General features: G+C 38.1%; 1 protein-coding gene across 2 annotated transcripts in view; it reads right to left on the bottom strand.

Annotated features, from left to right (window-relative positions):
* STK26 (serine/threonine kinase 26) overlaps window positions 1–25,041 on the bottom strand; it is a 63,516-nt gene that overhangs the window by 4,240 nt on the left and 34,235 nt on the right. For both annotated transcript variants that reach the window (XM_029240338.1, XM_029240339.1), the window contains 5 exons: window positions 14,460–14,690; window positions 6,453–6,509; window positions 1,887–1,995; window positions 1,644–1,801; window positions 540–725 (listed from right to left, as the gene is read on the bottom strand). In XM_029240338.1, the coding sequence (XP_029096171.1) occupies window positions 540–725; window positions 1,644–1,801; window positions 1,887–1,995; window positions 6,453–6,509; window positions 14,460–14,690 (741 nt within the window). The remainder of the gene's footprint in view (window positions 1–539; window positions 726–1,643; window positions 1,802–1,886; window positions 1,996–6,452; window positions 6,510–14,459; window positions 14,691–25,041) is intronic.

Below are 25,041 nucleotides of genomic sequence, written 5' to 3'. Positions count from 1 at the left end.
CAGTTCTTGTATATTTCTAGTTTCTCGAAGTCATCGGGCAGCTTTATTTTAAAAACAGTAGAACAACTGTCATCAACTTTGCCAAGTAAATGAATGGAGCTCATTAGACTTCAGGAAATGTATACAACTTCATGTTGGAATTTCTGAACATTAAATAAAAAATAGTGAAACGCAAACAACTTTTCATGAAAAATGAAAACACACTTGAATAAAAATCATTGTGAATAGTTATACATATACTTTCATAATGACACCCTAGAAAATGAACTTTATTTCCCCCTGAAATAGGAAATGATCAACAGAATAAAGAAGAAGCTAGGGACCATAGAAAAAAGAGAAAAAGATGCAGGGGAAGGAGAGAAGGAACTACGGATCTTGTCAACAACTAAACAAAATTAGCAACATAGAGGGAAGAATCACGTTCCTGGATGGATCTTAGACAGTTTTCACAGGCACTGTATTCCTCACTGTTGAACAAACCACACTGGCTCTATGTAGATCTGATCATAGAAAATAGTAGTCATAGCATATATACTCACAAATGATGGATCTTTGTTCAGGCAAGCATCAATAAACTCCTTAAAGGATTTAGTAAAGTCTCCGACAAGAGTTGGAGGATTGTTTTTTGGAATAAGAAACAGAACTCTCATAGGATGCATATCGGAGTTAGGTGGCTCTCCCTTGGCTAGTTCAATAGCAGTAATTCCCAGTGACCAAATGTCAGCCTAAGGTAAGGAGGAAAGAACAATTACCTTGAAATTCCATTCCAACATAATGCCACAAAATAACCTGTGGAGTCTAACGGTCATACAATATGAAAGTGTCTCAAGAAATGTGATGTTAATAAATTTTTATTAATATAATTCATTTATTTAAAAAAATGATCAAATACTCTACTTTGTGCCAGGTACTGTATTCTAGGCACTGAGGACTCAGGTGGTGACCAAACCAGACAAAATCCCTGCTCTCAAGGGGCTTATGTTCTAGTAGAAGAGACAGATAAATAAATAAATAATAGGATGTCAGATGGTGCTAAGTTCTGTGAAGAAAATAGTAAATCAGGATAAGGGAATAATGAATAAGGTAAAAGGGCTGCAAATTTACACAGGATGGCCAGGGAAGACTGTTCTGTGCAGGTAATGTTTAAGCAGAGACCTAATTGGGAGAAAGGCTATTCCAGATAGAGGGAGAGGCAAGTGCAAAGGTCCTGAGGCTAGAGGGGACTTGCTGTGTTTATGGACCAGCAATGAGGCCACTGTGGCTGAAGCAGATAGAAAATAGAGGGCCAATACAAATTAATTTTTTAAAAAGTGGAAGTGAAGAGAGATCAAAAAAAAAGAAAATAGAGGAGAGTGATAAGAGATGAGCCAGAGGTAGACAAGGGCCAGACTGTAGAGAGACACATATGTGATAGTAAGAACTTTGGATTGTATTCCAAGTAGGATGAAAGGCCACTGAAGGGAAGAAGGTCCAAATATTACCAGCAACAAGGGAACGTATGATTTACCAGCAACAACTGACATGACTCTAGCTTTATGAATACTTTAAAAGGAAGGAGTATTAAGGCAGTTTATTAAATAGGATAGTACGCTATATAAAACTTAATATTAAAAACAAAATAGTTTGTACAGGTAACACTTTACTTTTGAGTCATAAGCTGACTGCTGGATAACTTCAGGAGCCATCCAAAATGGTGTTCCCACAAAGGTATTTCTTTTAATTTGTGTATCTGTCAGTTGGCCAGCAACTCCAAAGTCAGCAAGTTTCACATCTCCTTGTTCTGAGAGCAAGACATTGGCAGCTAGGAGGGAAAAAGAGATGAAAAAACCCTCAGCTTCCTCAGAATGCATCTGTTTTTCTCAGGTTCACATTAGACTTCTGTATACCTTTTATGTCTCGGTGAATTTTCTTTTCTGAATGCAGGTAGTCCAGACCTTTCAAAATTTCCTTTAGCATGGTAGCAATCTGGAACTCATCAAATGGACCAGCTCTCAGCTTAGGGGGAAAAACACATACATACATATACATGTAAAAGTTTGGAACAATGAAGTTCGAACTTGACATTCTCTTTGAAATAAGAGAATCGCTTAGATATATGAAGCAGTTCTGTTTATTAAACCAATATTTAAACAAATGAGAAAATTTTAAAAGGTGAGGAAAGTTAAGTCAAAGGGCAGAAAGGGTTTTTTAATGATTAAGTTTAATCTTGAAAGATAGTACAACCTATATACTAGCTCCAAATCCTAAGATTCTTAAATATTTACATCAAAGATCTAAGAAACATGCTTAAATAATGACAGAACTAGCTTTCTTTTTCTCAGATAGGAAAAAAGAAATCAGCTACTTAAATTTTGGCATTTGCTGTTTAAAACTTATTAAATATTTACACCGAACTGATTTTTAGATCAGACGGTCCATAAGATTTTTGCAGCAACCAAATTTGATCATATAGGTCAGCTGTAGCACAGTTCTTAGCATTTGTGTATTTCAAAAACATTGTAAAGCATAGAGCCTTTTTTGAGACTCAGATTTAAATTTTAGCTAGGAATATAATAATTAAACTATTCAGACTTTCATTGTAAAAAATATCAAATTATGGAGGGATACGTTTTTTCAAATAAATGTAACACATTTCCCTGTACTAAAGCCAGTAGTTTTAACTGCAATACAAGGAAAGCAATGATTAGGTTTCAGGAGAATTTGTAATGGAATATCTGAAAATCTCTCCTTAAAATAAATGGTTATTTTAAAATTCTGGTACCTCATAAAGCACAAACAGTGGACTGTACAATATTATTACAGGAAAGGGTGGGAATCTAAAGTCAGAGCTGAGGTAGAGTTCTGTTTGCTGGAAGGAGGGAAGAGGTGGTGAAAATCAAATATTGCCCACTATGCCTCACACTGGGAGGGATTCACAGCTCTTTGGCACCTTCTGTATTTCATCTTTCATGAATGCCATATTTATTCTGAATAAAGGGCACTTTCATGTTGAAATTTAACAGCTTAAAATAGAAACCACACTTCGGTCTCACCATTTAATATTAACTATGCTCTGGATATATAGTATACTCCAGGGATGTTCATAGTTCAATAGGTGCCTTTCCTAGGTAACATTATCTGTTTACTTTCAAATATATCAACTTCCACCCCAAAAGTTTCTTTTTAAACAGCAGTGATTAAAGTCATCTAAAAGGTGAAAATGGCATACTATTTTACTGATTGCTGGCAATGAAATTCTGAGGTACTACCAAATAAGTTAAAGATAAATGTCATACTACTTAAGATTAGTACTTAGTATCACTGATTATAAAATGTTGACAGGGCCAGAGGAGGTATACCCTCAGTCACTTAGGAAATTGGGCAAGGTCCATATAAAAGATACTAGCTATCATTCTGAAGGATTTCTAAAAGTGCCCTGGATAATACAGAATTTTAAAAATATATTTAAGTAAAAACAAACAGAAAAGTGGTCCGTTGCTTATCTGGTATACTTAGGTCCAGTTTAAAATTCAGTAAAAGTAAAATCTCACTTAACTGGGTACCGGAGGGGGATGGTAGGGGCGCCTGGGTGGCAGGGAAATGGGAATGGGGTGGTGGTAGAGCTGCGTTTTTCTTGTTCACTATCAGACAGAAAACTGTCCCAAACCTTGTGGTTAAAATGTTTCCTTAGCCATGATGATAATGATCAGAAAAGGAGAAATAAGGGAGTTGGAAAGAGAAGGAAGGTAAAGTAGATGGAACACAGATTGCTTTTTAAAAAATTTCCAACGCAACCTTGGGAGAGATGACGCAAGATCTTGGTCGACTGTCCCTGGAGCGCACAACTGAGCTTCTCTCCAAAGACTGAAGACCATATCATGTCTCTAATAGCTAACACTTCTGCCCCCAGGGCAGTGTACTGGCCTTGTGTGATTTGCCTCTGTTGTCAACTGAGGATATTCAAGAGAGGGACATTTTCCCTTTCAGAGACTATCTACTTGTGGGCTTGGGGGTGTTCCTCATACTCTTTTGACTTCCAGCCAGTCCCTAATGCACCATGTTTTGTTATGCTTTCTCTTACAGTTAGCATACTGTTTCCAACTTTTTCCCTTGGTGCTCATGTTTTATTCTCTTAACCTTATTATATGTGTTTTTGTTGTAAGTCACTGCAATTCTGTTTGGAAAGAAGTAAGGTATAATCAATTCAATAAAATAATGTACAGTATGCTCAAAGTCTGTTCACATACAACTAATTATTTTTGTTAGAATGGGAGGGAATCTTGAGGTATACACTGTATAATGTTGACATCAATACTGGTCATAATCATGTTCCATTAGTCAGGCACCAGTTTAAGGGATGAACACTCTACCCAGCATCCCTCCTGATTTCTCTTGTCCCTGGTAGCAGTGCCCTCCTCTAAGCCTGATCCTTTCTTAGATTCCCCCAAATGATAGCATTCATTCGTACAGGACTATATATGAAGAAGTAGCACATTTTCTCATCACTTGCTCTGCCTACAAAGTCCAGTCAAATGAGGTTTATAATTAAATCACAATATCATTAAGCGTTAGGGCTAGAAAAACAGAGTTAGAGAGATTACTCATCTAATTTCTTCATTGAACATTTGAGGCACAGGTTAAATGGCTTGCCCAGTATTAGCCAGCTAATCAATGGCAGAACCAGGACTAGGATCTAGGTCTCTTGATTTTAAGAACATTTTAAGTTCATTGAATTTATGCTAATAGGTATTTGTTGTACTTAGGTGGAGATCAGAATGGCAGAATGAGATTATGATCTCACAATCATTTCATTCAGAGATTTCATAAAACTGACCAAACTACTACTGGGGATACAGATTGTATTAGTTAGGGCTGGGCCAGTGTCCAGTGCTTCACATTGCTATCAGAAATCCGATGAAAGCAGTGCACTAGCTTTGCCAATGCCTACAAAACAGGGAAGTGACATGGTAAGCACTTTTGGGGGCAGTTAACTGTGATAAATTTGGAAAGGGTTCTTAATATTTAAGAAGTGGAAGGAGGCTCGTGGAGCAATTGTGAGGCTTCTTGTGGAGCTAATGAAAAAATTATTGTGTAATCAAACCATGTGACAAGAGAAATAGAGCTGAGATCATTTAACGGCAAGAGGAGAATGAGACCAGACTCCATAGGCATGAAGGATTATTATCCAAAGAAACACCAGTTATGTTCTCTCACTAGAGAGGAGAGAGAAAGAACAAAATGAACTCTAGCTTTAGGATATAAGAATTACATTAGACACAAGGAAGGATGACCAAACTCAGCAACTGATTAAACTGCGATGAATTCCTAGAAGATGAGGCTCTTCATCAAGTTTAATTACCATTTCTTTAGAATGGTTTAAGTATGGTTCTGTTTAAAGGGAAGAAAATCGCTTATGGTCATTTCTGTTCACAGGATTATCTGAAACTTTGGAGTCATTGGCAGTCAGGATGAAAGCCTTTAAAAAATATTTGATTACTTTTAGTCAGAAAAACTCATCTCCACTTTAAAAAATAAGAATTAAAATTACTTTTAGAAACAGCAGACTCTATAATTTCAAAGGCAGAAGCATATTATATAAAAGTCATATTATATTAAACATGGAAGAGGAGCTTAGTGCAAATTCTTTGTTTTATAGGACATCCAAGTCCAAGGAATTTATGTGTCTGGTTCACAGTCACAGATTTAGTTATAAATAGAGCCAGCGCTAGAACCTCAAACTCCCACAGGCCAGCCCAGTGGTTATTCTACTACACAAACTTGTCTCTAGTCATTCATATTGCATTTTAAATACAATGTCATATTAATAAAGATTTAAAAGGCGGGGAACAACACGGACAGAATCACACCACTTGGGGAAAACAACCAGTGTTTCTCAAAAACATTTCATGCACGAACATATCTTCATTGGTTAGAACTTCTCCCGCATACTGCAGGATTGTAGCAGCCTGGTCCCTGCCCACTAAAATGGCTGTGGCACTTCCAAGTCATTGTGACAAAGATGCCATCACATTTCCAAATGACCTATAGAGGGGCAGAGAGAACTCTGCAGAGAGCTGGGTCTGTAGGCCTTCTTGGTCAGAACCCAAGAGCCAATTTTAGAGACAGTTATCTGAATGATATCTTTTTTAAAAATCTAAGAACACTGAGTCTTCTCAGGGATAAGCATGTAAAGTAAAAACTCTAAACTGACGGCAACTGTCACACACTCATTCCTAATTTGGGGGGAATTTTATTTTATTAAGCTGTTTGCATTTCTTATATACTTTAAGAATGCCAGCAATGTGCAGAACCCTGCAATATAGCTGAATCTATATAAGAGTAGTAGTCCTGAAGACAGAGTGAACATATTAACTAAACAACTGCTTAGCTTGTCCAAAAACCATTGCTTACTCCAATTAAAAGAAAAAAGTGCAAGTATGGATATATGTGTGTAATTATTTAAAAATACTTACAAGATCCAGTGCTGAACCGCCACCCAGGTATTCCATTATTATCCATAATTTTGAACCCTGTAAAAGCCATGAAATAGTTTAATAATTATAAACCTGAGCCAAGTAACATACTAGCATAAATGTTAAATCTGACATACTAATGTACTGGTTCTAAAATACAGGTTTAAAATTAGTTGTTTGGAACTCAGAATATATTTTTCCATAGACTATTACAAATGAAAGTCAAGTTCTGAGTCTTGGCCCTCCCTGAAACCGATTTACCATATGATATCGCTAAATAAATAACACATTATTGTTCCTTATTGTTCAACTGTTAGCAACTTTTATAAAACCCAGAAAAAACCATCACTTTAAATTATTTTGAATAATGATACTGAAAGGAAAAGATAGTTACACTAAAGAATGAGGAGGAAAAAGAAAAAGAATGAGGAGGTAAATAGAGACTTGTAGAAATTTTGAATGGGGCTTCTGGGTACTTCCCATGTGATTTTAGAGTTTGAGGACACTGGGTACTGTGCCTTATTTTAGTTTTTGGCTTTTGTTTTAATGTACTTTACAACTTTTACCAACCAGGATTAACGGGAATTTTTCGTACACATATGGAACCTAAAAAGAACATTGACCCCCCTCTCTCCAGAGGTAAATGGATAAGAGAAAGGGAGTGTGTAACTTAAAAAGCATTATGATTAATTCATGTAGAATTAACTTCACTGTAAGTTGTACAAGAGGAAATGGAGCTCATAGGGGGAACACGTCTGTTTGAATTACAAAATAGGTGTACACACACACACACACAAACCATTCAGCTACATCAGATAAAATTTGGAATAAATCATTAAATCATTTTTCTTTCAGCTATATTTTGAAATATGCAAGACATCTCTCTCTCCATACCATTTCATGAGTGGTATTCTCTGAATTACTGTAGGACCACAGAATTGACTGAAAGCAGAATGGTTGGTTTTGCTAAACTGGCCAATAGCCAAGTTGTGAATGGATTGTGTTCCAAAAGTCCATTTTTAAGTAAGATGTTTGGAATTTGGAAAGCAAGCATTTTCCCATAAAAATAATGCCTAGGTTCCTGGAGCAGTGTCCTCCAAAAAGACAATTTAACACAAAGGTATCCATAGTATAGCAGAAAGGATACCAGAGACACTACCATTTATACCATAACAATGTTTCTAGGGGAAAATATATTCAGTGTCGTGCTTCGATTTGGGATGCCAGGAACACATCTCTCACCTTTACGGTCCGAGCTGTGGAATGAAGATTCTCAAGCTGTTGCCAGTAGTCCTCAAACTCCAAAATCCCTGGGAAGTACTTAGGAGTTCCATTCAAAATTTCCAAGTGTCTCCATGAGACTGGGGCTTTATTATGGCAGAGAATGGACTCCAATAACATGATGATGAGTGTTTAGGGGACACTGTAGTGGGGGGGAATGGGTTGTGGTGTAGGGTAAGGGTCCGGGGAGGGAAGGCTCAGTTAAATTAAGATGCTGACATTATGTAGAATGTATAAGAGAAAGAAAGGAACAATGTCCCCCGCCCATCTTGACATCAACTCTCTCCTGTCACAGCAGGCCAGCTTGAACTGAGAAGAGAAAGAGTGGTGTATACAGTAGGCAGGAGAGGAAATAAATCCCCATAACAGTGGGAGAGGAGAAGAGTTCCAGGAGTGGTTCATGTAACTTGTTTCCATGTATAGAAATTAGGACTCAGAACATGAGAACTGTGAACCTGATGAGTCTTCCTATTTTTTTCTACAGAAGAAAAAAGTGTTTCTCACAATGCCGTACAGCCTGAGAAGTTTATCTTTTGCCACGTTTTTTTCCTAAGTACTACATTCTACCTCATGAATTCAGAATGCTTCCCATTCACCTGACATTCAAAGAAAAATAAAAAGATCTTATAAAACATGTTTATCTGTTTTGCAGTTCTGCATGAATGAAAGCGCCTGTTTTCCAAGTTAAAAACAATGTGTGTCTTTTTTTTGGTACCGATTCAAACAGAAACCTACCAAAATGTATTCATAGAAAGCTTAAAAAGTCGTAAACTTATGACTAAGCAAATTCCCGATCTGAAAAGAAGGCTTCCTCTTTGCAAGCGAGCTATTCAGTGGATCTAGGACTCTTCTGAAACAGGCAGGGAACCAGAGCTGCCTCATAGCTTTTCTGGCTGCTTCCTTCTGATTGTCACTTCTGCAGACAAACCTCGCTGGAGGATGGTCATAGGTCCAAACATTCAGAAGACTGTGAGGCAGGCAGGGGAACTGAAGCGAGGCCCGAGTGGGCACAGGCAGGAATAGCGAGCCAGTGGGGCTCCTCCCTACTCAAGGAAGCTTAACCCACACAGGCTCTTACTTGTTCCTTGTCCACAGCAGGTCTTAATGAAAACACCAATCACAAACCAAACCCAACCAAAAAACCTAGACTCTGTGTTTGTATTCTTTTGGGGGACTACAATTTCTATCTTTGATTTCTGGTAAAAGATGTTTGTGTTGGAGAATGCAAATATGTATGTTTGGTTTGTTCTTAAATAATTTAAAAGACTAAGTTGATATCTACATACTGGTTTACAAATCCAAAAGAGCCAAATGACTCTAAACCTCTAAACCATAACCATATATCTGGCACATTTAAGTATAGGAAGTCCCTGAAGGAAAAATGTCACTTCTCCAATTATAAAATGATCCAAATGTTTTAACAATGGGTTGGAGGAGTTAAGTTTAAAGTCCTGCAGCAGGGACTTCCCTGGTGGTGCAGGGGTTAATAATCCACCTGCCAATGCAGGGGACACGGGTTTGAGCCCTGGTCTGGGAAGATCCCACATGCCTCGGGGCAACTAAGCCCACGCGCCACAACTACTGAAGCCTATGCGCCTAGAGCCCGTGCTCCGCAACAAGAGAAGCCACCGCAATGAGAAGCCCGCGCACCGCAACGAAGAGTAGCCCCCGCTCGCCGCAACTAGAGAAAGCCCACACGCAGTAACAAAGACCCAACACAGCCAAAAATAAATAAATTTTAAAAAAAGCCCTGCATCAACATGGGTGGTCAGTTAGGGGTTAAGAAATGGCTCTCTGTTCCAAAATTCAGAACGCCTAAAGAGTAAGTACTTCAAGAAATAGTTACAGATGTAGAAAACAAAGTTATGGTTACCAGGGGGTAAGGGGGGAAGAGGGATAAATTGGGAGATTGGGATTGACATACCCACACTACTATATATAAAGTAGATTACTAATAAGGACCTACTGTATAGCACAGGAAACTCTACTCAATACTCTGTAATGGCCTATATGGGAAAAGAATCTTAAGAAGAGTGGATATATGTATATGTATAACTGATTCATTTTGCTGTACACCTGAAACTAACATAACATTATAAATCAACTATACTCCAATAAAAATTTTAAAAAAGAGTTAAGTACTTCAGAGTTATACTGTTTACTGGGGAGAAGTTGGAGCCTAGTTTTAACAAATCACTGGTGTCTGGAGTATCAACTCCATCACCCCATGGGGCCTTTGAATTTGCCACTAAAGCAGACACTTGGCTATAGGGGGGAGAAATGCTACTGTGGAACTTGGAATTCATTTGCTCATAGAAAAAATGTTTAAAAAACATTTAAAATACCCATTATATATATTTATGAGATAATTATTGAACATAGATCAAGTACATGTTGAATTAAGTAGGTTGGTCTATGAAGCAGATAGCCAGTCATAACACTGACCACATAAACCAGCATGTGTAAGTAAAATAAGCCAGTCACCAAAGGGCAAATGTTGTATGATTCCACTTATATGAAGAGTCTACGGTAGGGAAACTCATAGAGACAGAAAGTAGAATGGTGGTTACCAAGGACTACGGTGAGGAGAGAATGGGGAGTTATACAGTTTAATGGGTACAGAGTTTCAGTTGAGGAAGATGAAAAAGTTCTGGAGATGAATGCTAGTGATGGTTGCAAAATCACATGAGTGCATGAAATGCCACAGAACTGTACATTTAAAATGGTTAAAATGGTAACTTTCGTGATATATATTATACCACAATAAGAAAAGAAACAGAATGTGAAATCTTATATCACTGCAAGGAATAGTAGAGATCATCTTGCCAGATACTTTACCACCTTGGAATCGTTTTCTTCCAGTCTAGAATGCCTTGTCTATACCCCACCCTCACATCCCAAACCCTATCAAAATCATACTCAAGCCCCACTTTAAATGCTATTCCCCACGTTTTGGGTTATTGCACTTGATGTACCTACCCACAGATAAGTGGGAGATATGAGACAAGTTAGATATACCTATCTGGGGCTAAGGAGAGAGGCTGAAACCAGAGACATGAATTTAGAAATTGTCAGAATAAAGTAGATGAGACCGACCAGGGCAAATATGCAGAATGAGAGGAGTGCACAGAGTAGGTGACCGAAAAATAAATTATCTGCTTAATTGAATCTAATATGGGGCTTCTTAGAGGTGTATTATAGGAAGTTTAAAGCTATTCTTATTTTGAGAGAAAAAACCACTGTACAAGGAGGAAATATTTCCCTCTCCAATTTCTTTCAAGTTTTATAAGAAAACTATGATGTTTAAAAATTAAAGAATATTCCAGAAATATTCCAGAAACAGTCGCCATACATTGGAAATAAGCACACACAAAAGTCTCAGGAAAAATAATGAGAAGGAAACAAAGCTGTACAGACTCTATTCTGGAATATTTTACTTCAAGCATTCAATTCTTTTTTAAAAAATAAATATCAGTCGTTGTGGTATGTGAAGGGGAGGGGGGCATATTTCCTTAACATAAACAGAAATCTAAAAGCAATTTTCAGCAGCAAATAAAGGCATGATTCAAGTTCTATTCAATGCCTGAGTGAGCTTCATTTTAAGATTTACATCGAACTAGAAAATATTTAAAGATTATAAAAGATTCTTCCAATGTTATGAGATCAGAAGGGAAGGGTTTGCTTATTTTAGCGCTCGTCATAAAGACTAACTTTGTCTGTCAAGAAAATCTGCAGTGAAGTAAAATTAAAGGAAAATATTGTGGTCATACTGATGTGTCTGTCTGGTTTTTACTCTTGTTTTTAAAAACGAAGTTATACAGTGAGCTCAGTCAAAATGAATACCTAGTACATTTCTGCATGTCTCAAGGAAAGTGCTACAACTACATACAGTTGCAGAGAGCATATAATTTTCTCTCAAGTGCAATAAATTTTCCTCCAGCTAACAGTGAGGGTCTTGGTTATGTCCTGTGTTAGGACAACCTGAGAAGAACCTGTATCCTACTTTACTCAATTAACTTGACTCACAAAATTTCCCATGTCATCTGAAACGGAAGGATGGGGCACAACAAGAACATAAGTCGATTGATGATGCAGTTCTCCGATGGTACTTAGAGGATGTAGCCTTGATTTTACTGACTGAACTAAACAGAACCCTGTTATATTTGATGTGATTTTAGTTTAAAAAAATTTAAGCCTGTGAAGTCACACTATGGTTTAATATAAATGGAAAATAAACAAGTGGTCAATTTAAGAAAGTAATTTAAATAAATGGTATTAAAGAGTTATAAAATCATATTTCTTTTTCTCTGTGCATATATATGTATATCCATATAGAGATAACATGTGTGTGTACAGATAATCTAGATACAAATGTAATCAATAGCAGCCATCTGTGAATTTCTACAATTTTATCATGAAGTAACATGTTCTTCAAAGTAGGCTTTCTCAACATGTATTTTAATTAATGACGGGTAAACGAGATAAAAATAATGCAGTTTAATTCTGTAAGAAGACATCTTGGATAACAGTTTTGTATCACTAACTGGCCTGAGAACATTCAACAATCAAGATTTGGAGAAAACAAACTATCAGTTGGATTTATTAAAAGATTAAGTATTTTTTGGGTGACCAGTACATGTACACTACGAGGAAAATTTTTTTAAATGTGAAATCTTAGGAATAAATAATAAAAACAGAGTTATAATTCATTTTCCATGTGAGTACTGAATATGAATAAAGAAAGGTTGTAAGCAAACAATAAAACTCAATACCATGTCAGTACCCATTTTCAGTATAATATACAATAGCGCATTTTAAATAGGGCTTCTTTAATATAAGTCAGTCACCAAAACTAGCTTATCTGATACAGGTGCCTAAAAATAGCAAGTGTTCAGATTTGCTCTAGAGTGGGTCTGGAATTACAAGGATTCAATCCAGAAAGAGTAAACCAGAATAAGCAAAACACACACACACATCACCACCACCACCAACAAATTCCCTGGGCTGCCTACAACCCCGCCTGCTATGGAAATTAGAAGGGAGACTTAAAACCACTGAGACTGAATGACCACCCCCATAGGATTCCTAAAAAGGAATCTGACCCACTAAATAAGCTTTTTAGGAAAGAATATAAAAGCAAAGTGAACCACAAAGAATCAAGTAATTAGGTATACAGTAAAATAGAGTAATGGCTAACACTTAAAAGTATATTGTATAGGAGCTACCAGCAGTATCCCCTCCTTTTGGAAGCCTTTCCTTCATACCATCATGGAAAAAAAGGGTAGAGGTGACCATTTTCTTACTTATGCCTCATCTGTACCTTGTACACATTCAATCACAAAATCTACACTATTTTAGTGCAATATGAGACTGTGAGCTCTTTAATGGCAGGAGTTGTTCACTTTTACATCTCCATAACCTAGTACAGTGTGTGACACATAGTGACTGTTTGGCTATTTAATGATTCATTCTACTATGCATTAATGCCACAGTCACCTAATTCACGTACTATTAGAATAAATTAGGCTCTGTGGGGAATTCCCTGGCAGTTCAGTGGTTAGGCCTCTGCGCTTCTCCTGCAGGGGGCCTGGGTTCAATCCTGCAAGTCGTGCAGCGCAGCCAAAAAAAAAAAAAAAAAAAAAAAGGTTAGGCTCTGTAAAAAGCCAGGGAAATCGATGAATTTCTATATCAGTATTAACTAATATAGATAGTTTATCCTAGGGTATATTTGATCAGCAGAACATAAAAAGACAGCATCAATTTTTGTGCAGGCCAACAGCCTGATGGGTTATAAACACACCCTTTTGGCCTAGAGATAGATGGACAAACAAACAAACAAACAAACAAAACCTTCCCCCTTGTAAGCTCTGAAAATCAAAGATCTAACTAATACTGCCCTCCTTTAAAAAATATCAATATGGGGATACATTTTTTAAATTTTAAGATAATTTAAACTCTAAGCTAGATTTTTCTAATTATGTGTTGTTTTATATTTCAATAGACACAAATCCTGACTCTATAAATATGGAACCCAAGAACTCGGGTTTTAGTCACCAAAGAGTTTTCTGTGATGCAGTAATAACTCCATCTGCTGGAACTTCAGGTGTCTGCTAATTCCATAATCCTAGAAACTAAAAATCCAACTTTTTTTTTGGTGGGGGGGAACAGATATTAATCTATTTAATTCCATTTCAACAAATATTTATCATGTACTTAAGATGTGCCATGCTCTGTGCTAAGTGATGTGAAAACCAAGACGGGTTGAACTAAACTCCCTGCTGTCAAGAAGCTTACAACCTAGAGGGAGAGAGAGATGTGTAAATAACCACCATAACTCAATGGAATAGTGACATGCTTACATATGCCATCAATTCAGAGGTTGAGACAGACTGGACCATTGAGAATAATGTGTAAAAGCCCAGGGAGAAAGCTCTTTCCAGGCAAAGGATATGTCTCAAGGCTCAGCTGCCTTTCTGTTCCTCTATCAACCCAAAAGTTCAGGTGTAGAAAAATGTTGCAGCTGAGTACTGGGATGCATTCAGGATACAGCTGCTAAATCTAAAACCAGCCTATTTTGGCACTACAAATGGAGCTGAGTTCTGTCTGGAGACCAAAGGCTGTCAAATCCTAATTTAAGACATTGCCTTTCGAAAAACAGAGTTAAAAAAAAAGAAATACTTATAATGAAAATACCTTATGACTTAAATAATCCAGCGTACACATTACCTTTAAATATGATCCATAGTATTTTGTTACATATGAGCTGTCACACTGACTCAAAACAGTTATTTCTTGCTGAATGTCTTCAATTTCATCTTCGGCTTCCTCAAGGTCTATGATTTTAATAGCAACCACTTGCTGGGTACGGTTATCAATACCTTTGAACACTTCTCCAAAGGAGCCTTTTCCAATGCGTTCTAATTTTGTGAACAGTTCTTCTGGATCGGCTATATTATTCTAAGGGGGGGCGGGGAGAGAAAGAAAGGAAAGAGCACAAACATTTTGCATCAAGTTTTTAAATGAAGGAAAATAAATCACATGACAATACCACATTTAAAAAAAAAAAAAAGCATACAAACTCCCTTGACTCTCCGCATGTGCTTTGTTAGAACAACTGTATCCCAAATGGCCAACTAGTCCATATTCTATTGGATCACCCACACTAAGTGGGCTTAGCTGATCCTGCTAAGGATCACAATCTCCTATAGCAAATGTTGTCTCTGGTGCACACCAAAGGGCCAGACTCTTTTTAGAATAAAGCAGCTGAATATACACAATTTGCACATTAATGCAATGGTAGTGATAATGAGAGAATACCTAATCTAAGCTATAGGTAGGTGAGTTGTTAAAATTCTTACATTCCATCAGCAAAATGTTACCTTTTAAATCTCCTCTCTCTCCAACTTGGACATCCTAATCACTGCACCTATACTTCTAAACCACCATATAAACAACACAGAGCACAAAAGACCCAAGAATCTACAAGTCCTTTTTTTCTTCTTTACTTGGGATCCTATCTGTATGTAATGTTCTCATCAATGGCTGAAATAAGATTCTATGCTTTTATCATGATTGCAAGTACTCATAAGGAAATGGTAATATGTTGAACTTTCACAACACATCTCACAGTAGGAATCCAGAATAAATCAATATTTTGCTACAACAAAATCTGAATCAAGCATAAGGTTTTAGGTTAACAGATGTATAGGCATGACTTAGATTTATAAATTCACTGCCCTTTCCTGATTCAGAAATATCCTTTATCTAACAGTGTACAATTCTGAATTCAAATTTTACTCCCACAAGATAACCTTTAACCTTACTTAAACTCATATTGCTGAATATATACTACTGATCAAGTAGAAAAAAAGATTTCCAAACCTCACAGAAATGGCATGTTATTAATTTATTATTTTTTATTTATTTTTATTTTTTCATGGGAAGGTGTTTTATTTTAAATATAGCAGTGTATACATGTCAATCTAACTTATACTTAAGTGCTTTATTAGTCCAGACCTAAAACCTTACTTTGAGTTCCTTCGAAATATAGAAGGATGCTATATAGTTCTGATGAACTGTCTATATTTAATTTGTTAATTGGACCTAGATTATCTGTTCATTTATTACAGTTGAACCTGGTCATCAATTTCAGGGGACAAATTATTGAGATAGCATGTTCCCTTATATCTTCTTGTATTAGACAAATAGATCATTAAAGTTTATTATTTTTCTGTCAAGTTTGTTGCACCATCATCACCAAATAGACCCAGTAGACTGCCTGCTTTTGAGTAACTTAAAAACTTATGACTGATTTTAAAGAATTTCGCCAATTTTTCTTTTTTCAACCAGCCTAAATGACAGTTCGCACATGACCTGCTAAATGTATAAGCTTCCCCATTCTCCTTGATTGGATTTTTTCCTATTTCTAAAAGACACTTTCCATGTATGCCATAGTCTCTTTGATATGGCAAGTTACTTGTTTTATCCCCACCCACCTCTAGTATTCACATGGGACAAATACATCTTCAGCTGCCCATATGAGCTTTTAAAAATAGTTTAGGCTTCGTAGGTTGCAAATGTTTCTTTAATGCTAACATTTTGTTATAATACCTTCTCCAAAACTTGCGTACCATCGTTATTGATTTACTTGGTGCTTAACTTCTTACCAAGACATTGTATAATAGCTAACCCACAAGTTACCTCTTCCTACTTTTGGTGATGGTTCTTGTCTTTCTAGTACCTTGCGGCAAAAATACTCACCAAATAGCTCAGTGATAGGTTCACCACCCTATAACTTCCTAAATTCAGTGAATTTGGAAAAATAAAAAGAGCAAATCTTTCAGTTTTTCTGACATAACTACAAAATAATCTAAAAGTTATAAATATACCATTGATTAAAAAGTAGACAGTACTGAATATGTACTTTCTGATAACACATTCTGGACTAGGAGGTATATTAACTCTATGATGAGATTTTTTGTTGTTGTTGGAAGAAACAAAGATTAAATCCTAATCTTCTTAATTCGTGTTTTAAAAGGATTTGACTGAAACAATCAACCTTAGGGAGAACACAGCTGTTCTTGATTTCTATAATAAATGGGTTCCTGAAAGTATGTAAATCAAAGATTTAAAAATCAAGTCACATTTTGAATTTTAAACATGCTCTGAAGTGAATCCTAACTCATCAATAAATATAATTTAAGATTTTCAATCAAGGAGTACCAAGTTGGAAAAAGAGAAAGATCTCTCATTTACACAACATTTGCACTTCCCAATCCTTTATTTTGGGACTAAAACTTCTCATGCGAAACCCCAATTTTCAGAGTGGAGGGAACCTTGAAAACAAGTTTTCATTCGTATAACCTCATCTCCCTGACTTCCTGAATCTGGGATAGATAATACCTAAGTTCTAACTCCCCATGCACCACGTCGCCAGCTTCTTAAACCAAAGTAAGACATATTTCCTTTTGGTTTTTCATGCAAGGGCAAAAGTCAAGTAAATAAATGGTAAACACTCCAAGCAATGCAATTTAAAAACCACCTTTATAAAGATGCTGGCTTGCCCAATCATTCATATTCACTCTTCTTTAGAGCCTCTAAGAAAATCAAGTCAGCTCCCTCTCAACACAAATCAAATAGTCTCTTAAGAATATTAAAATTTCTAAATCTTTCTATCTCTATTGCAAAATTAGTTTACTTCTATATCTGTGTTTGCATTGCCTTCTTAAAGCCATAGCCCAGGAAGGAGCTCTAAGTTCTGCAGCAGCAAAAAGGATGAATGGCTAAATTAATGTCACATTGATTTACAACTAATGGTAGATGACTTATACACGTTGCACAAAAATGCATCTGTGAAAATGAAAACCTCAGAGATCCATCTCAGGACATTCTCATTATTCCTTGACCTTCATCACCTCTCCTTCCTTAGCTTGGATTTGGACTCTTCAGCTATAGGTAGATTGTTACAAATTTAAGTCTTAGACAGTATCATCGCCACTAAAACAGCAAAGATAACAACAACCTTTTAGTATGGAAATACTCTGAGGAAGTCCAAAGGGGGAAAATGTAGGATGATCATCTTACTTGTCTCCTGTGGAAAGTCAGGGGCAGATGGAAGGGAGATCAAGATGGCAGAGTAGGAGGATGCTGAGCTCACCTCCTTCCACAAACACATCAAAATATATCTTACATATGAAGCAACTCCTGCTGAAAACAACCTGGAGTCTGACACAAAGGCTCTTCTACAACCAAGGCTATAAAGAAAGAGTTGCACAGAGTTGGGCAGGAAGGGAGGAAAAGCGATCTAGTTGGGACAAGTGCCCAAGGAGGGGACACACAAGAGGCAGGGGATATCACAGCCTCAAGGATCCTCTGTGGGTAGTGATGGGTTCAAGCCACATGTTGGGCCTGACTCTGGGAAGACGAGTCCCCTTAGCTGGTTTGAAAACCAGTGGGACTTACCAGAGGGCTGTAAGAAACTGACACTCCACTCACGAAGAGCATGCACACACTTGCTTACTCCCAGGGAACAAGGCGGAGGAAACAGACTGAAAACTACCTGGAGCTCTGGCTGGTTTCCCGCAACTGCCACAGCCTGCTCCCCAGCCTGCACCGGGTGCCCACTACAGCCTCTCTTGCTCTGGTGCAGCTCTCCACTGCCACAAAGGCTGCTGCTGCCAAGGAGAGTGTTCACACTTAGAGAGAATGGAGCTGCCTCGGACCCAACCCTGCCTCTGAACAAGGGGAAGGCAGCCATTACCAGCATGCACACGAGGAAGCAGCAGATTGACAATTGCCTGGGGCTCGGACTAACTTGCTGGGACTGTCCCAGCACTTACTCTGGCCTGTCCCGCAGGCCCCCTCTAGTACCTGTTGCTCCAGTGCTGCTCTCCACTGTGGCAGAGGTGCCATTGCCAGGGGGGTGGTGCACACACTTAGAGGGAAAGGAACCAGCTCGGACCTGACCTTCAGGGCTTCTGCTCCAGTACCTTGGGCACCAACTCTGCCCCCAGTGAGGCGGTGATGGCCGCTGAGCATAGAAGAAGCCCTGGCTCTGGCTCTAGCCCTTCCATCTCCAGCACCACCTTCTACCAAGCTGATAGCTGCCAGCACACCCTGGGGGAAGATGTGACTCTTGCTCACGTCAGATCTGGCTCTCCTACCATAGCCACTGGGCACATGTAGACTGTATAGGGATGCTCCCACAGAAGCGTCAGATAGGTAACTCTATCACCTAACTTCATAGAGACAGAGAAAGTTAAACAAAATGAGAAGACAGAAGAATATGTTTCAAATGAAAGAACAAGAAAAAAAAACCTGAAAAAATCCTAATGAAAGAGAGATAATTAATTTACCAGATAAAGAGTTCAAAGCTTTAGTAATAAGAATACTAGCTGAACTTGGGGAAAGAATAGATGAACACAGTGAGAATTTTAGCAAGTAACTAGAAAGTATAAAAACAAACCAGTCAGAACTGAAGAATAAAATAACTGAAATGAAAAATACACTAGAGGGAAGTAATAGAAGATTAGGTGATACAGAAGAATGCCTAAGTGATCTGGAAGATAAAAGAATGTAAATCATGCAATCAGAAGAGCAAAAATAAAAACACATTTTTGAAAATGAGGATAGTTTAAGGGCTTATGAGACAACATCAAACATACTAACATTTGCACTGTAGGGGTCCCAGAAGGAGAAGAGAGAGAGAGAAAGGGGTAGAAATGTACTTGATGAAATTATGGATGAAAAATTCCAGAAGCTGAAGAAGGAAATAGATTTCCAGGTACAGGAAACACAGAGAGTCCTAAACAAGATGAACCCCAGGAGAACCAGACCAAGAAATATCAGACTTAAAATGGTTAAAGTTAAAGATAAAGAGAGAATTCTAAAGTCAGCAAGAGAAAAATAAAGAGTCACATACAACGGAACCCCCAAAAGGCTATCAGCTGATTTTTCTGCAGAAATTTTGCGGGCCATAAGGGAGTAGCATGATATATTTAAAGTGCTGAAAGGGAAAAACCTACAACCTAGGATACACTACCAAGCAAGGCTATCATTCAGAATTGAAGGAGAGATAAAGAACTACTCAGACAACCAAAAACTAAAAGAGTTCATCAATAGTAAACTGACCTTAGATGAAGTGTTAAAGGGTTTTCTTTAAATGGAAAAGAAAAGGCTACAAGAGGTAAGAGTTTATAGGAAAGGAAAAATCCCACTAGTAAAGGAAAACATATAGTAAAGGATGTAGACCAATCACTTAAGTAAACTAGTATGGTTTGTGAACACCTAGAGGGGTGGGATAGGGAGGGTGGGAGGGAGGGAGATGCAAGAGGGAAGAGATATGGGAACATATGTATATGTATAACTGATTCACTTTGTTATAAAGCAGAAACTAACAACAACAACAAAAAAGAAATGAACTATCAAGCCATGAAAAGACATAGAGGAACCTTAAATGCACATTACTAAGTGAAAGAAGCCAATCTGAAAAAGCTACATACTATATGATTCCAACTATATGACATTCTGCAAAAAGACAAGCTGTGAAGACAGTAACATGATCAGTGTTTGCCAGAAGTTAGGTGGGAGGGAGGGATGAATAGCTGGAGCACAGAGGACTTTTAGGGCAGCTGAACTATTCCACATGATACTACAATGGTAGATACAAGTCATACATTTGTCAAAACCCATAGAATGTACAATACCAAAGGTGAACCCTAATGTAAACTGTGGACTTTGGGTACTAATGATATATCACTGTAGATTCATCAATTAACAAATGTACCCCTTTGGGGTAGGATGTTGATAACGGGGGGAGATACTGTGCACATGTGGGCATGGGGGTATAGGAGAATGCTCTGTACTTTCTGTTCAATTTTGCTGTGAACCTACAATTGCTCTAAAAAAAAGTTTATTAATTTAAAAAAAAGACAAAAATTGTAAAATCAAGTACAATGATACAAAGGTAAGAGACAAACACAAAGATGTAAAATATGTCATCAAAAACACACAATGTGGGGGAGAGGAGTAAAAAATGTAGATCTTTAAAATGTGTTGAACTTAAATGACTACCAGTTTAAAACAAGTAGATATAGTTATAGGCCAACATATAGGAAACTGATGGTAAGCACAAATCAAAAGCCAACCATAGATTTAAAAAAAACGAAAAAGAAAGGAACACACACATACCATTTAAGAAAATCTACAAACCACAAGGGAAGAAAAAGAAGAAATGAACAAAGAAGTACAAAACAACCAGAAAACAAGTAATAAAATGGCAATAAATAGATACCTATCAATACTTACCTTAAATGTCAATGGACTAAATGCTCCAATCAAGAGACATAGGGTACCTACTGTATAGCACAGGGAACTCTTCTCAATACTCTCTAAAGATCTATATGGGGAAAGAATCTAAAAAAGAGTGGATCTATGTTTATGTATAACTGATCCACTTTGCTGTACAGCAGAAACTAACACAACATTGTAAATCAACTATACTCCAATAAAAGCAAAACAAAACAAAACAAAAGACATAGGGTGGTTGATTGGATAAAATAACAAGACCCATATATATGCTGTACAAGACACTCACTTCAGAGCTAAAGACACATAGACTGAAAGTGAGAGGATAGACAAAGATATTTCATCCAAATGGAAATGACAAGAAAGTAGGGGTAGCAATACTCATATCAGACAAAAATACTTTAAAACAAAGGCTACAACAAAAGACACAAAAAGGCATTATATAATGATAAATGGATCAATACAAGAGGAGGATATTAAATTCATTAACATGTATGTACCCAATACAGGAGAACGTAAATATGTAAGGCAAATATTAACAGACTTAAAGGGAGAAATTGACAATAATACAATGATAGTAGGGAACTTTTAATACCCCTCTTACATCAATGGACAGACAACCAAGACAAAAAATCAACAAGGTAACAATGGTCTTAAATGACACAATAGACAAGTTGGACTTAATAGATATCGACTTACATGACATTCCATCCCAAAAGAGCAAAATACACATCCTTTTCAAGTGCACATGAAACGTTCTCCAGGATAGATCACATGCTAGGCCACAAAACAAGTTTCTCAACAAATTTAAGAGACTAGAAATTAGATTAAGCAGTTTTTTCCAACCACAATGGTATGAAACTAGGAATCAATTACAAAAGAAAAATGGGGAAGACACAAACAAGTGGAGACTAAACAATATGCTACTAAAAGACCAATGGGTCAATGAAGAAATCAAAGAGGAAATCATAAAATACCTCAAGACAAATGAAAGTGGAAACACAACTTTCAAAAATCTATGGGAAGCAGGGGAGACATTCAAGATGGCAGAAGAGTAAGACGTGGAGATCACTTTCCTCCCCACAAATACAACAGAAATACAACTACATGTGGAACAACTCCTACAAAACACCTACTGAACGCTGGCAGAAGACCTCAGACTTCCCAAAAGGCAAGAAACTCCCCACGTACCTGGGTAGGGCAAAAGAAAAAAGAAAAAACAGAGACAAAAGAATAGAGACAGGACCTGCACCTCTGGGAGGCAGCTGTGAAGGAGGAAAAGTTTCCACACACCAGGAAGCCCCTTACTGGCGGAGATGGGGGGTGGCGGGGTGGAAGTCTCAAAGACAAGGAGGAGAATGCAGGAACAGGGGTGCAAAGGGCAAAGTGGAGAGATTCCTGCACAGAGTATCAGTGCCAACCAGCACTCACCAGCCTGAGAGGCTTGTCTGCTCAACCACCAAGATGGGTGGGGGTTGGGACCTGAGGCTCCAGCTTCTTCAGAGGTCAGATCCCAGGGAGAGGACTGGGCTTGGCTGCATGAACACAGCCTGTAGGGGGCTAGTGCGCCACATCTAGCTGGGAGGGAGTTGGGGAAAATGTCTGGACCTGCCTAAGAGGCAAGAGACCATTGTTTCGGGGTGCGTGAGGAGAGGGGATTCAGAGCACCGTCTCAACAGGCTCCAGAGAGGGGCACAAGCTGCAGCTATCAGCGCAGACCCCAGAGATGGGCATGAAATGCTAAGGCTGCTGCTGCAGCCACCAAAAAGCCTGTGTGCGAGCATAGGTCACTATCCACTCCTCCCCTCCTGGGAGCCTGTGCAGCCTGCCACTGTCAGGGTCCTGTGATCCAGGGACAACTTCCCCAGGGAATACACGGCACGCCTCAGGTTGTTGCAACATCATGCTGGCCTCTGCCGCTGCAGGCTCGCCCCACATTCCGTACCCCATCTTCCCCCCAGGCTGAGTGAGCCAGAGCGCCCTAATCAACTGCTACTTTAACCCCATTCTGTCTGGGCAGGGAACAGACGCCCTCAGGCGACCTACACGCAGAGGCGGGGCCAAATCAAAGCTGAACCCCAGGAGCTGTGCGAACAAAGAAGAGAAAGGGAAATCTCTCCCAGCAGCCTCAGGAGCAGCAGATTAAATCTCCACAATCAACTTGATGGACCCTGCATCTGTGGAATACCTGAATAGACAACGAATCAACCCAAATTTGAGGCAGTGGACGTTGGGAGCAATGATATATACATACGTTTTTTCCTTTTTCTCTTTCTGTGACTATGAGTATGTTTCCTTGTGTCATTTTCTCTGTATAGCTTTGCTTTTACCATTTGTTCTAGGGTTATGTCTGCCTGTTTTTTATGTTTGTTTGGTTGTTTTTTTCTTTTTCTAATTACTTTTTACTATTTTTTATTTTTAAAAATTATATATTTTTAAAAACTTTATTTTGTTTTTCTTTTTCTCTTTCTTTTTTTCTCCCTTTTCTTCTGAGCCATGCGGCTGACAGGGTCTTGGTGGTCTGGCTGGGTGTCAGGCCTGTCCCTCTGAGGTGGGAGAGCCAACTTCAGGACATTGGACCACCACAGACGTCACAGCTCCACGTAATATCAAACGGTGAAAGTTCTCCCAGAGACCTCCATCTCAATGCTAAGACCCAGCTCCACTCAACAACCAGCAAGGTACAGTACTGGACACCCTAGGCAAAACAACTAGCAAGACAGGAACACAACCCCACCCGTTAGCAGAGAGGCTGCCTAAGATAATAATAAGGTCACAGACACCCCAAAACACACCACTGGACGCTGTCCTGCCCACCAGAAAGACAAGATCCAACCTCATCCACCAGAACACAGGCACTAGTCCCCTCCACCACAAATCCTACACAAGCCACTGAACCAACCTTAGACACTGGGGTCAGACACCAAAAAGAATGGAAAGGACGAACCTGCAGCCTGCAGAAAGGAGACCCCAAACACAATAAGTTAAGCAAAATGAGAAGACAGAGAAACGCACAGCAGATGAAGGAGCAAGATAAAAATGCACCAGACCTAACAAATGAAGAGGAAATAGGCAGGCTACCTGAAAAAGAATTCAGAGTGATGATACTAAAAACGATACAAAAGCTTGGAAATAGAATGGAGAAAATAAAAGAAACGTTTAACAAGGACCTGGAAGAACGAAAGAGCAAACAAACAATGATGAACAACACAATAGATGAAATTAAAAATTCTCTAGAAGGAATCAACAGCAGAATAACTGAGGGAGAAGAACGGCTAAGTGACCTGGAAGATAAAATAGTGGAAATAACTACTGCAGAGCAGAATAAAGAAAAATGAATGAAAAGAATTGAGGACAGTCTCAGAGACCTCTGGGACAACATTAAACATACCAACATTCGAATTATAGGGGTCCCAGAAGAAAAAGAGAAAAAGAAAGGGACTGAGAAAATATTTGAAGAGATTAGAGTTGAAAACTTCCCTAATATGGGAAAGGAAATACTTAATCAAGTCCAGGAAGTGCAGAGAGTCCCATACAGGAAAAATCCAAGGAGAAACACACCAAGACACATATTAATCAAACTATCAAAAATTAGATACAAAGAAAAAATATTGAAAGCAGCAAGGGAAAAACAATGAATAACATACAAGGGAATACCCAAAAGGTTAACAGCTGATCTTTCAGCAGAAACTCTGCAAGCCAGAAGGTACTGGTAGGACATATATAAAGTGATAAAAGGGAAAAACCTACAACCAAGATTACTCTGACTAGTAAGGATCTCATTCAGATTCGACAGAGAAATTTAAAGCTTTACAGACAAGCAAACGCTAAGAGAATTCAGCACCACCAAACCAGCTGTACAACAAATACTAAAGGAATTTCTCTAGGTAAGAAACACAAAAGAAGGAAAAGATCTACAATAAGAAACCCAAAACAATTAAGAAAATGGTAATAAGAACATACACATCAATAATTACCTGAAATGTAAATGGATTAAATGCTC

Source organism: Monodon monoceros, unplaced genomic scaffold, assembly GCF_005190385.1.
Source record: "Monodon monoceros isolate NGI ecotype Baffin Bay Population unplaced genomic scaffold, NGI_Narwhal_1 Super_Scaffold_22, whole genome shotgun sequence".
Taxonomy (NCBI): Eukaryota; Metazoa; Chordata; class Mammalia; order Artiodactyla; family Monodontidae; genus Monodon; species Monodon monoceros.
This window is presented reverse-complemented; position numbering and strand designations above follow the sequence as displayed.